Source organism: Aythya ferina (assembly GCF_964211825.1).
Source record: "Aythya ferina genome assembly, chromosome: 1".
Lineage (NCBI taxonomy): Eukaryota > Metazoa > Chordata > Aves > Anseriformes > Anatidae > Aythya > Aythya ferina.
The window spans coordinates 32359273-32371801 of NC_140296.1; the positions used below are offsets into that span (position 1 = coordinate 32359273).

The 12529-nt window shown below is 43.5% G+C and overlaps 1 protein-coding gene across 5 annotated transcripts in view; it reads left to right on the top strand.

Annotated features, from left to right (window-relative positions):
* ELF1 (E74 like ETS transcription factor 1) overlaps positions 1–12103 on the top strand; it is a 74276-nt gene extending 62173 nt beyond the window's left edge. For all 5 annotated transcript variants that reach the window (XM_084510087.1, XM_084510088.1, XM_084510091.1 and 2 more), the window contains exons 7-9: positions 1733–1925; positions 3047–3514; positions 10434–12103. In XM_084510087.1, coding sequence (XP_084366213.1) covers positions 1733–1925; positions 3047–3514; positions 10434–11052 — 1280 coding nt within the window. In that variant the 3' untranslated portion in view covers positions 11053–12103. The remainder of the gene's footprint in view (positions 1–1732; positions 1926–3046; positions 3515–10433) is intronic.
* The last annotated feature ends 426 nt before the right edge of the window (positions 12104–12529 follow it).

The following is a 12529-nucleotide window of genomic DNA, read 5'->3' on the forward strand; positions in this document are numbered from 1 at the left end:
GGATGTTAGTGGCCATGGTATAGAAATAGCTAGAAAGTTGTGTGTCTCTCAGTATCCACAATGTCCCCTGGAGGAGAACGTGTATGTTAAAATACCAACTTCTCCATTGAATAACTTGATGCAATGCACGGAGCAAATTGTGAGTTTTCTACATCTTTCTTCTTCAGCTGTGAGTCACAGGAGGTTAAAAACCCTGCCTGTGAGTAAAACAGCCAGCGTTGTTGCAGGCAGTCCCTCTTCACAGTGATTTTCAGTGGCTAAACAGTGGCAGATTTTCAGTCTGCCTTCATGCAGCAAAGCATTTTCAGTCTAGACTACAACAAAAGCACCCTGGATTAGCTGGGAAGTGGCTGGGAATGCTCTCGGTCCTGCCTGACATTGTGTCCTGCCTGAGCAGCCTTAACCTTTGCCTTTGGGCTGTCCGAAGGCAAACAGGCTGACATTTCTGACATTTTCAGCTAAGCTGGAAGACATTTGTTGCAAAGCCATCCAGATTGGTTTTTATCTTCCCTCCAGAGATGTTCACTTTTAAAGTTTTCACCTTCAGCAGGAACTGTCAGGGCTGGTGACATGACTGAATATTTGCAAGTCCCCTATAATGGGAGCTGGCTGGGTTAACTGACCAACCCAGAACGTTGATGTGGGCAATAATTTAACGATGGAGATTATAAAACAGTAGATTGGGAGTCTGAAGAATTTGTAGGGCACCTGTAGTTTACGCAAAGTTCAGACTTGTGGCCATGCAGGTTGAGAAGCCAGCAGAATGAAGCTGAGGCTAACAGCAGAGATCCTGTCATGTTCTCATTCACTGCACATCATTTTTTTGGTGAAACTGCAGAAATCTGCACATACTGACTGTCCTTTCTGTGTTTTTGCATAGGAGATAATTTCACACGAGGTTTTCTACTTTTTCAGATGAACAACGTCTCACTAAAAAGCTTTTGTACAGCTTCAGCTGTCCAAAGGGACGTCAAACACTGGTAGCCTTAGAAAAAAAAAAGACACAAATTTAGGCTCTTTGAAACAAACAAACAAACACCCAGCCTTTGTGAACTTTATTCTCCAAGGTTTGCTACTTTGGTTTATACCAATGATTGCCTCCATATAAATCTAGTTGTTAAAAGGAAGGCTTTTGTTCAGCTTTCTGTAGGCCAGTCACCTCACTTCAGCAAACTCTTTGAGCAGGGGTTTAACTTTCCATCTTCAGAGGACGGACCTGTTCAGGTAGAGTAGTTAGTGACTGCTTTTATCCAGATGGGGCATGAGAGAAGCATCTGAATGGGAGGTGAATGCTGTGTAAAAAGGGTTGTTAGGCATTGGAACAGGCTGCCCAGGGAAGTGGTGGAGTCACCAACCCTGGAGGTCTTTAAAAGCCGTTTAGATGTAGAGCTGAGTGATATGGTTTAGTGGGGACTGTTAGTGTTAGGTCAGAGGTTGGACTGGGTGAGCTTGGAGGTCTCTTCCAACCTGGATGATTCTGTGATTGGAATGGGATGTCTTAGCTTGACTGACAGCCAGCTCTCTAGGTTGCAGACAGGGTGTTTGGCCACCCAGATTAAAATAACTAACGAGAATTTCTTCCCATGCCCTCTGTCACTATTTCCTGGTGTCAATGATTTATTACAGTGCATTCATAAACATACCAGCTTCTTAACGTTTAGGATATTTAACTCATTAATAAAATATGGTCAACTAACATATCTTTCTGTTTCCCGCAATCCTTTTATTTTAGGAAATACGATTTATCTCTGGGAGTTCTTACTAGCACTGCTCCAGGACAAAGCTACGTGTCCTAAATATATCAAATGGACTCAAAGAGAGAAGGGCATTTTCAAACTAGTTGATTCCAAGGCTGTTTCCAGGTTGTGGGGAAAACACAAAAACAAACCTGACATGAATTATGAAACAATGGGTAGAGCGCTCAGGTATGTGCATTTTTAATAATACTGTCTTTGTTGCCATAGTGTTTGCATGCATTGAATGTCATATCTCATTTGTGTAACAACAATAATGAATTAGTGTGCTGTCAGCTCGGGAAATAAAGAAGTTATTCCAGCAAAATAAATAAGCAAAAAGTAACCCTTACTAACCGAAACCCCAAATCAGTCACCTGCAGTTTCAGCTTGGATGTGTTCAGTGCTGCTGACGAGCATGCATCTTCACAATCACCTCCCAAACCAGACTGAAGGTTCTGAGTGTGGCAAGCCTTTTATGTAAAATCTTAATCTCCTCTCTCTCTCAAAAAAAAAGCTAAATTTGGGTATATTAGAGTTAATGAAGTGATTTCTCCCCACGGCAAATGACCAGTTCCCAGTGGGAAATACAGTTTTATAATTCAGGCTTGCATGTGCTTCTGTGGACTCATGTGTGCAGTTTTAAAACATCCTATCATTTGCAGATTGGCTTTTGTTTCTTCTTGTGCAGAAAAGGCTGCAAAATAAGCAGACACCCATGAGTGTGGGGGATGCAGGCTTCAGCCTTAACTGCTGATTGAGAATTGTCTGGCTGAGCAGCTCTGCATTGCTCTTCAATTCCTTTCACCCCTCACCTCAGTATACCTAATTTTTAATTGTCATACTGATTTGCAAATATAACTGAAGTAGAAGTCTCCTGTCCTGTTCTCTTTGCTGTCTTGTAGTTAAAATGTCTGTATGTGCTCACCGGGGAGTAGGCACGAATTCAGGTAAATTAAAGGATTGGATGACTTGAGGAGAATTAGAAGTTTCATAGGACTTTAAAGCAGCATTCATTTATAGCAGCGCTGCCAAATCACAGAGCTCTTCTATTTCTCTTCAGTGTTATCTGATGTTGAAATTAAATGGAAAGAACAAATACCATTAAAAAGTGTCATTTGAGGAAAAAATGTGCTATTAATTTGGACACTCCTTTGTAATCAAGAAACTAGGCAGATAAAATATTAAACCTTAAGCCCCTTCTTCCTTGTTGCTGCTGGAGTAATTTACTGCTTTTTGTTGCTGTGTTTTTTATTTAGTTAGGGGTTTTGCAGAAACACTCTGACTTCTTGATGTATGTCTGCTTTCAACAGATATTATTACCAAAGAGGAATACTGGCCAAAGTAGAAGGTCAGCGATTAGTGTATCAATTTAAAGAAATGCCAAAAGATCTCGTCTATATAGATGATGAGGATGCAAGCCCTAGCACTGAGTCATCAGATTCAACTTTGCTCTCAACTCCTGTGGCCAGTAGAAACCAGTCGAGCAGATCTAGAGCGTCTGCGAACGCTGGGACAAAGGGAGGATCCACCACAGTCCTAAAAACAGGAAATTCGAAGCCTGCGAAGCTTAAGGAGCCCGTAGAAGTGGTACAGCAGCAGACACCTGGCTTGACTTCAGAAGTTTTGAGGACAATGCAGTCTACGCAGCCAGTACATCCCACGCAGCTTTTTCGGACAGTTCACGTAATGCAGCCCTTGCAGTCCATCACGGAAGGACAAGCGGCTGTAAGCAGTAACGTCGCAGACGAAACGTTAAATCCCTCAGTCCAGAATATAAGGTAAGAAAACGTCGAGAAAATAAATGTATGAACACGAATAAATTCGCTGGAGGGTGGCGAGGTAAACTAGTTTCTGTGTTGTGCTTCAGAAAAATGACTCGTCTTGCAGTTGGGTTCAAGAGAAACAGATGCTGTGCAGGTGATCCTGGTACATGTACACTCATAAATGCTCTGTCTTTCATGGAGGGAAGCACACCTTTCCTGTGGGATTAGGCCTGATGCAATCCTTTAGAAAGGAAGAATATTCACCTTTTATTTAAAGGTGGTATCGTCAGTTCTGTCCAGCAGCAGGGACAGGATTTTCCTGGCTCTGCTTTTTCACAACCTGGTGTCTTTTGGATTATATATGGTGCATCTGGAAGATCCCATCAAAAAGTTACCTTCTTGCTTAATTCTTTTTGTGATAAAGTTGTCATCTCTTTCATCTCTGCTATTGTTCCCAGTTACAACAGGGAAAAGCTCGGTTATCTACTCAGGTGTTTTGCTGCTGTTAAAAGAACACGTTACTTTGATTTTAGAAAACGATTAACAGAATAACCTCATGGGAGTCTGGCTCCTGAAGTAGTCTGCAGTTACAAGTCATGCTTCCGTGCTTAATTTGTAAGTAAGCTGGCTAATAGTACACAGCATTTCAGCATCATCACTGCTTTGCACCTACATGCATAGTGTGAGTAGTGTCCTAAATGGAGAGGCTTTAAAAACAATCGCTCAAGCCTTGTTTTACACTAGCCTGAAGCTTCCCCTGATGGGAGCTCCTTCATTTCCACTGACTGCAAAAGACCTAAACCAAATGTTCTTGTAATCTTGGCCCTCCTCGGCAGGAGTGTCAGAACTGTACGTGGTGATTCTGGACCTGGAACACAGCAGTTTCACAAAAGCTTTAGGAAGAACTTCTTTACTGAGAGGGTTGTGAGGCATTGGAACAGGCTGCCCAGGGAAGTGGTGGAGTCACCATCCCTGGAGGTCTTTAAAAGACGTTTAGATGTAGAGCTGAGTGATATGGTTTAGTGGAGGACTTGTTAGTGTTAGTTCAGAGGTTGGACTCAATGATCTTGAGGTCTCTTCCAACCTAGATGATTCTGTGCTATAACTCAGGAGATACACATTCTTAATGAATCATGAACTTTTTTTTTTCCTGGGACTTGCTCTGTTAAGGTCACTGTTTGAAGGGTTATTGTGTTGTGCTGCAAAATGTCAGTAATGCATTTTTCCTGCTCCCTTGCTCTGTTCTCTCCTTTGAAAATTACATCCAGAGCCTCCAGTAGGTCTGAAGTGGTACTGAGCATTTGGGGTTAACGGCAGAATGTTGTCAGATGGAAATAAGTAATGGCATTAATGAGATCAAATAATTACTTCGCTTCTAAAGAATAAATTTTGCTCTCTCACCTCTGCTACTAGAGGGCTGTTGTAAAAGCCAGTCAATTATTAAAACTGTAGTTACATATGAAAGGAAGATAGATTAAGGGAAATCCAGAATAGCATTAACAGTTCGTTCAGAGAGAACTAAAACTGCCTGGATCAGCTTTCAGTGACTGATATGATAGAATCAATATTTTAGGAGATAACCAAGTGGCTGAGGAAACTGAAGAGTTTCCATTTATATAAAGGAAATGACAAACCAAGACTTCAGCTTCAATCAACAAAATATATACATTCTCTTTTCTTTCTTTGGGATATAAAAAAAATAAATTTTCACTGGTCTTTCTAGTTCGGATCCCGGTGTTTGTTTTTCCATAAGAACGATGGAATGGCTTTCATTCATGTTGCAGTGTGAAAAAATCACTCTGAAAGAGAAACTCAATAATGTGAGGTTAGTAAAGGTTGTGAGGGATTAAATACATTGAGCCAAGAAAGCAAAAATCCTTTTAAAAATCCTTTTCATGGTTACTGACAGGTACAGTACAACAAAGTGGCAGGAGTTACCATTTTTAAGCAGAGAATACCTGTTTCCATTTGTCTTTTGACTGTAAATGCCTAAATTGAAATCAAATTGTGTTTTCCTTATTATTCTAATGAACTAGAATTCGCTCAAGAAGCACGTAGGGGAGGGGAAGGTTAGACGTCATCAGAAGTTTCTGTAAAAGTCGTTCTCTAATTACCTGATCTCCAATTACCTGCAAGTTGTAAAAAAGTGACTGGGTTAATAACAGTGAAAGGAAGTGAGTACGGGCACGACTGAAGCTGTGCAGGACCATTTAAGTCAGGAGAAAAATATTATTAAACATAAAGAGTGAGAGAGTATAGCAATTTAGAGAATTAAATGGCTCTGGGCTGGATGTATTTTAGATTATATATCAAAAAAAATGTCAACAGTATAGATGCATAGATCTGGTTATACAGAGAGAAGTAAAAATGATAGTAACAAACAGAGTGTCTGTTCATCCCAAGCTTTGCAAAACTGCACGGTGGCATTATGGCCTGCTCTGCACTGCCGTATTTCACAGTTAGACTTTGGGCAACAGGCTGGGGAGGGGAGAAAGTGGCAGGGCTGATACACAGGAGAAGTTTGAGTGAAATAAAAGCTGTGGAAAGCTCACAGCTCTGTGGTGCTTCAGTTCTGCCTTCCTGCTGTGTAACTTTAACGTTGTTCCATGATGGCTTCAATAGCATGTCTCCCAGTCATGGTGACCAAGTATCTGGGATGAAAATAAAAGAAAAAAGACGCGTTGGACCCTTCCAGTGCAATTCAATTACTGACCGTAGAGAAGTCTTCTTGATTAAGAGAGCAAGTACTAAGGTGTTTGAGCTGTTAGAGTGGAAAAAAAGTAAACAATTGTGTCTACATGCTTTTAAACAGGATGAACCAAGGTGCTGATGAGTCCTGTGCAATCACTGCCTGCTCCAGGCTCTAAAAATACCATTTATGCCCTCTATTTTTGCTCAGTTTCAATCCGCACACTTCCAAATAAAACTAACCCCATACAGCAGAGAAAATACTGAAGGGGGGGGGGAGGTTAAAACAATTGGCTTCCTAACACTGAGCTGTAAGTGACAGGAACGTGCATCTCCTCTTGGTAAAAGAATTATATCTGGAGGCTGCTGCGCAGGGTTTGTGGCACTGCCGGGTGAGGTCTGCTCCTGGGAGCATCACGGGGAGAGCTGGCACTGCTCCCCCGGGCTGCCTGGGGAGCTCCTGGAGCCACCGGCCCTGGGGGTGCTCAAGGAAAGGTTGGACCTGGTGCTTGGGGACATGGCTGGGGACAAGCAGAAGGGTGACAATGTAGTGCTGAGGAAATGGGGCAGGGTCACGCCATTTAAACCAGGGTTTGCTGACCAGGAAAAGCATCGAGGACCTTGGATGGGAATACTCTGAATTGCGACCCTGCTGCTGCTCGGGCTCGGTAAATTTCCAGTTGTGTAACTGGGAGCTGAATTTGGCGTCGTGATTCCAGTGATAAGAAAAAACCAAAATGCCTCTCTGGATGAGTATTCCAGTTGTAAATTTTCCCAACGAGCTGGCTTTGTAAAGGAAAATCTCTTTGAATTTTGCACTTGTAAAATTGCTCAGTTTAAGCCAGAGTAACTCACACAGGTGCTCTGGTTTACACGGGTGTTTTATTGGGATAATCGTGGGATTTGGAGGCACTGAAGTAGTCTTGGGATTCAGCTCCACGTTCATTGGGCCATTTGGAGTGTAAAGGGTCTGCTACACCGCGATTCAGCCCCAGTTTTCTTCTTGACCTTTTTGCAGCCTTTGGGGTAAAAGCTGTTGCAGGAATTCATCCCGGAGGTGCTACATGCATGGACCACAGCGGTGAGATCCTCGTTCAAGAGGAGGAGAAAGGGGCTGAAGGTGAATTCGTGGTTTTTTCCCTCTCTGCAGTCACTGTGCTGGAGCTTGCCTGAGCACACAGACACACGGAGGCAGTCTGGCACCGTCCTGCTGAGGCTTTGCATTGACCATCTGCTTTCCTGTATCCAGTCCTTTTTCCTGGAATAGGAACGTGATCCAAATCTGCCCGAGGTCAGCTGATGTTGTAGCCCACCTGCTGAATAAAAGCTTCACAGGGGGCAATCTGGGCAAAGAGCTCCCTGGGCTTCTGAGATGGGGACGTGGCTGAAGGAATGGGATGCCTGCTGAGGTCTCCTGGATAATCAGAAACATCTCCTGGCTGTTTTGTGGGAGGCCTCTCTTTCACCAGCCAGCATCAGAGCATGTTTTGCTCTGTTTGCAGTTTGAGTGTCTACAAGAAGCTCTCCTTTAGCCCACAAGAGGCTAAAGCTCCTCAGGACGTCCTTACGATAGAGCCAACTTCTGCCAAGGCAAAGCCTCCGGGGAAAACTTCCCATTTTGAGCTGAATTTCTGCAGCTGAGACGAGTTTTTCTTCAGCCCATTTCCGTGGCGGGTAGGAAGAAAGCTGCTGAAGGCAGAAGGGGCTTAAAGGAGATCTGGAGAGATCCACTTTGTTTCACCCCACCCCACCCCTTGGCCTCCCTCGCTCTTCCTGGGCTGACAGTGAGCTGGCTGTAACCAAGAGCTGAACAAATGGGGAAAGTCCCTGGAAGTTGGCCCGTTCATCTCAAGGCCTTTATTTCCCCAGTAGCTGTGGATTAAATGTTGTCTGTGCTGGGAAGGGAATTCTCCTCTTCCTTCTCTCCGTGTATTTCTTCCTATTGCCTTGTTTCTTCCTTGTTGTGCTGTGAGATGCTTTGTGTACCCTGGCTTGTGACTTCAGCTCTGCTCTGTATCTTTTCCCTTTCTCTTGTTTCATAAATTTTTCATAAATCGCCGTGAATAAACTCGTTTCTCCTTCCTGTTGCCACTCAGTGTTGTGTGTGTGTGTGTGCATATACACGTTTATGTGTGTGTGTGTATAATCTCTGTACCTTGACTGGAGAAAACAGAGCGTCTGGGATAAGCTGTTAACCTCGGTATGGGATGTACTTCCACGAGACATAAAATGGCTTAACATCGACACAAACACCATGGCAGCTTGCTGAGAAAAACGCTTTGCTTCAGCCCTTTCAGAGCACCCAGCACTTTGCAGAATACCCTCTGATTGATGAGATCCATTTTGCAGTTTTTGAGGGCGTTATTTACAGCCCCGTAACAGGTAAAACCTTCTATTTTATTTCAAAACTAAAGACCTCAAGAACAAGAGGGCATCTTCCAAGTAATACTTGCATACACAGCTTCAGCTGCTGGTTCTGGCATGGATATTTGTGATTGTTCTGCCAAGCTCCTGGGGGAATTACTGGAAAAGAATCAGCACTGGTGACCCTTAGCAGACTCGGTGAGCCTTGGTGGTGTCATTCTGAGCCTCGTGTTTCAGGCTCCGCTGCGTGTACTTGCTCTGCATCACCAGGTTCTCCAGAACTTGGAAAAAAAAAAAAAAAAAAAAAAAAGAAGCGATCATTTCAGCTGGTGCTTCGTCTCCTTGCAAGCCCGTTTCTGTGAGCATCTTCCTTGGGCTCCCTCTAGTTGTATGTAAGAGGAGCTCAATACTGAGCTTAGCAGCTGCCCCTCTGCGCTCTGCTGTGAGCAGCATCAAATTTTGTGTCCCAGCTGGATAGGCTGGGTGGTGAGACGTGTGTGGGAGCCTCGTGGGCTCGTATTTGGGTTTGCTACAGCATCACTCCTGGGTACTGCTGACTTCCTAGAGAAAGAGAAAGCTACAGGTGTGGATTTTATTCCTACCAAGCCACCCGGGAGGTGGGGAAAGGCTCGCCTGCAGCAGGGACCGGCAGCGAGGGGTTGTTGAGGGAAGAGCTAAGAGCTTTGAGCCTGGTGCCAGCTGGGTTTCTGGAGCTGCTCTTGCTGAGAGGGCTGGGAAATCCTCTGCAAATGTTCCTTCACCTGTCCCTGCTGCTGCACAAAGAGGGAGTGCAGCTCCCTGTGTGGCTGGAGTAGCAAGCAGCAGTATCTGCAGCCACATCTCCCCCTCACTTCAGGTTCTGAATACACTGAGTCTGATCTGGCGGGTCAGTGGCCAAATGCTGGAAAGCAGGGATTTCACAGAGCTGTGGGAAAAGGGGAGTACCTGGGTAGAAGGACTCCAGAAAGGACATCCCACGATAGGTGTATCTGTGCAATCCTTACAGCGTGCTATGTTGTGCGTGGACTTGAAAGTACAGATGTTGAAGGTAGGTTGGTTTCTGTCTGAAGTAATTTCAGAGAAATAAGCTAGGAGGAGGAGGGGATGGTTATTTTTGTTTTCATCCAGCATCAAATACATGTATGTTCAAGAAAATACAAGTGAAAGCGTAAGACTGGAAAATTGGAGGAGGACAGACAGGCAGGAGAAACCATTGGAGAGGAGCAGGAATGTTAGAGAGAACTCTGCAGAACAAGCAAGAGGAAAAAAAAAGATCGTCGGAGGGAGAATGATGGTTTGGAGCAAGCTGCGGGAGGGTTTTGAAGCAGGGTTTTTCCCTTCCTTTTTCCCTCCCTTCAGTGGAAATCATTTGCTTTGCAGGCAGCGTGCTGTGGGTTTTAGATAGATGCATGTTTTTAAGCCGAGGTATGTTGCATGACTGAGCCGTGTGTGTTTCAGCCGCGTCTCTGAATCACCACTTTCCACTGCTGTGTTTGTGTACGTCAGCGACGTGGCCGCTCATCATCCAACTTCGCAGAGGTCTAGTGGCTTGTGCTCGTGCTGTCTGTTGGTGCTCGAGATGGAAGTCTGGGATGCAGTTCCCAGGCTTTCTCGTGAGCTGCCAAATGTCCCAAAGGCAGGCTGTTGAGTTTGGCGCTGGTAGCGTCGCTCATACAGAATACCCTCACCCTGGGGGCTGTGTTGCTGAATGCGGGGGTCAGGCCCGGTTTTTGTTTTATTAACAAAGTGACTGCTTCCCCTTTTGCAATCTTCAGATGGACGTTCGTGACGCCACATAATTTTTCAACAGTGAATCTCTAATTATTTTTAAAGACTCAGCATGGAAGTGTTCTGACCCTGTCACCTTTTCTGATCCTAACAGGACTTTACAGACTCCGACCCAAGTTCCAGTGGTTGTTTCTCCTGGGAATCAGCAGCTGCATACTGTAACACTCCAGACGGTGCCTCTTACCACGGTGATAGCCAGCACAGACCCGGCCTCGTCAGCAACACCCCAAAAGTTTATTTTACAAGCCATTCCTACTTCACAGCCCATGACAGTTCTTAAAGAAAACGTCATGCTGCAGTCTCAGAAGCCAGTCTCGCCTTCCTCCTCAATCGTGTTGAGCCCGGCACAAGTTCAGCAGGTTCTCACCAGCAGCGTGCAGACAATTTGCAATGGCACAGTCAACATGGCTTCGTCTCCTTCCTTCACCGCCACGACCCCAGTGGTAACTTTTTCACCCAGCAGTTCGCAGGTGGTCGCTCATCCGTCTGGCACAGTGATCACCTCGGTTATTAAAGCGCCAGAAACGAAACAGATTGGCGTGCAAGGAGCGCTGAAAGAAGAAGACAGTGACAAACTAGATGATACTGAGCAGTCGGAGCAGAGGTTTCAGCAGCAGCCGTTTGTGATGGTAGTCTCCAGTTCAAATGGTTTCCCATCTAACGTGCAAGTGAAGCAAGAAGATGAGCCATTGGAACCAAATTCATATCAATAATTTTTTTAAAAAAAGACCCTGTGGATGATTATTTTCATAAATGTGATGGGACCTTTTCAGTTATGTATATATGATTTGATTCAGAAGCAAGATGTTATAAAGCTACTTAATTTCTGCAGATAATTGTTAGAATTCATGCTTTAGAACGGATTTTGATTTCCTGTTAATTGCTAAATGTTATCATATAAATAAAATTATATATTACTCGTTTCAAAATACAGGCATGAAGGAACATGCTTTTTTATTCTATGAAGACTTTGTCAAAGTTTCAGACTTCTTTCTTACTGTACGTTTTCAGCGCGTTGCTGATTTACATTGCAGTAACATTATTATAACCTTTTCTGTTTAATCTAGACATGTATCACTTAACTTTTGAAGCAACAGTTACTTTTAATGGGACATTTTCATTCCATGTGTATGAATTTTTATGATCAAGTATCTGTTTCATAGCGGTGAATTTACATCAGTTTTAGACTCTGATAACCAGGTATCCTCTTGCATTTTTTTTTGCAGCACAAGCTCTTGTGTGTGCAAAATTGAATATACACTCCTATTGAGAGTACAAAAAACATTTATTCCAGTAATGGACAATGCCATGTCTATATTTTATACGGAAACATCAGATATATTTAATTACAGAAGCTAACGGCATCACTACAGGTGCAGATGTTTCATGCCATTTTGTGACTATGAAGCTTAACGATCTTGCTTTCTACTTCAGATTATTTTGTAAGGGGGGAGGGAAATGAAATATATACAATTTATGCAGGTGTTCTGAGATTAATACTTCTAAGAGTTCTTTTTTTGATTGTAAATAATGTACATTCAATGTCACAAGGAAGTTTTTTCAGCTAATTTGTTTCCATACAAATTTTTGATAGATGCAAATAAGATCATTATGTTTAGAGGTCTAATGTTATATGTATTCATATTACAGAGTGAATTTGTATTTAAAGACAAATTTTTAAATGATGGAGCCCTCTGAACCTTGGGTCCTTGCCTTTTGTATTTTTAATTGGTTTATTATGAAAATAAATCAAGCCGAAAAACACTTCTCTGTATTTACTTTGAAATGTTTTTAGATTAATACGGTGTTTTGACGACCACTATGAATAACCACAATGCGCTGGACAACGTGATTAATCCATGTGGGTCTCTGGTGGGACACGAGCAAATAAGAAATTGATGAATTGCTTCTGGACAGACTTGAACACACCCTACACACTGTGAGCATGGTATGCTGTGAAACAGCACTACTCACTGTCTGGCTTTGGAGCTCAAATGAAAGTTGAGCTGTGTCCAAGAAGTGGCCTTTTCTGTTGCTTCCCAATATCTTCTAAACAGCCCCAAGCTTTCCATGTAATTTTGGGGTGCCATCCATACATCACAGAGGGCTTTGTGGCCTGTGTACTTGCTGGCTGTTGGCTCAACCTAGCCGATTGCGATGCTTCAACAGGAGGTGGATTAAAAATCAGTA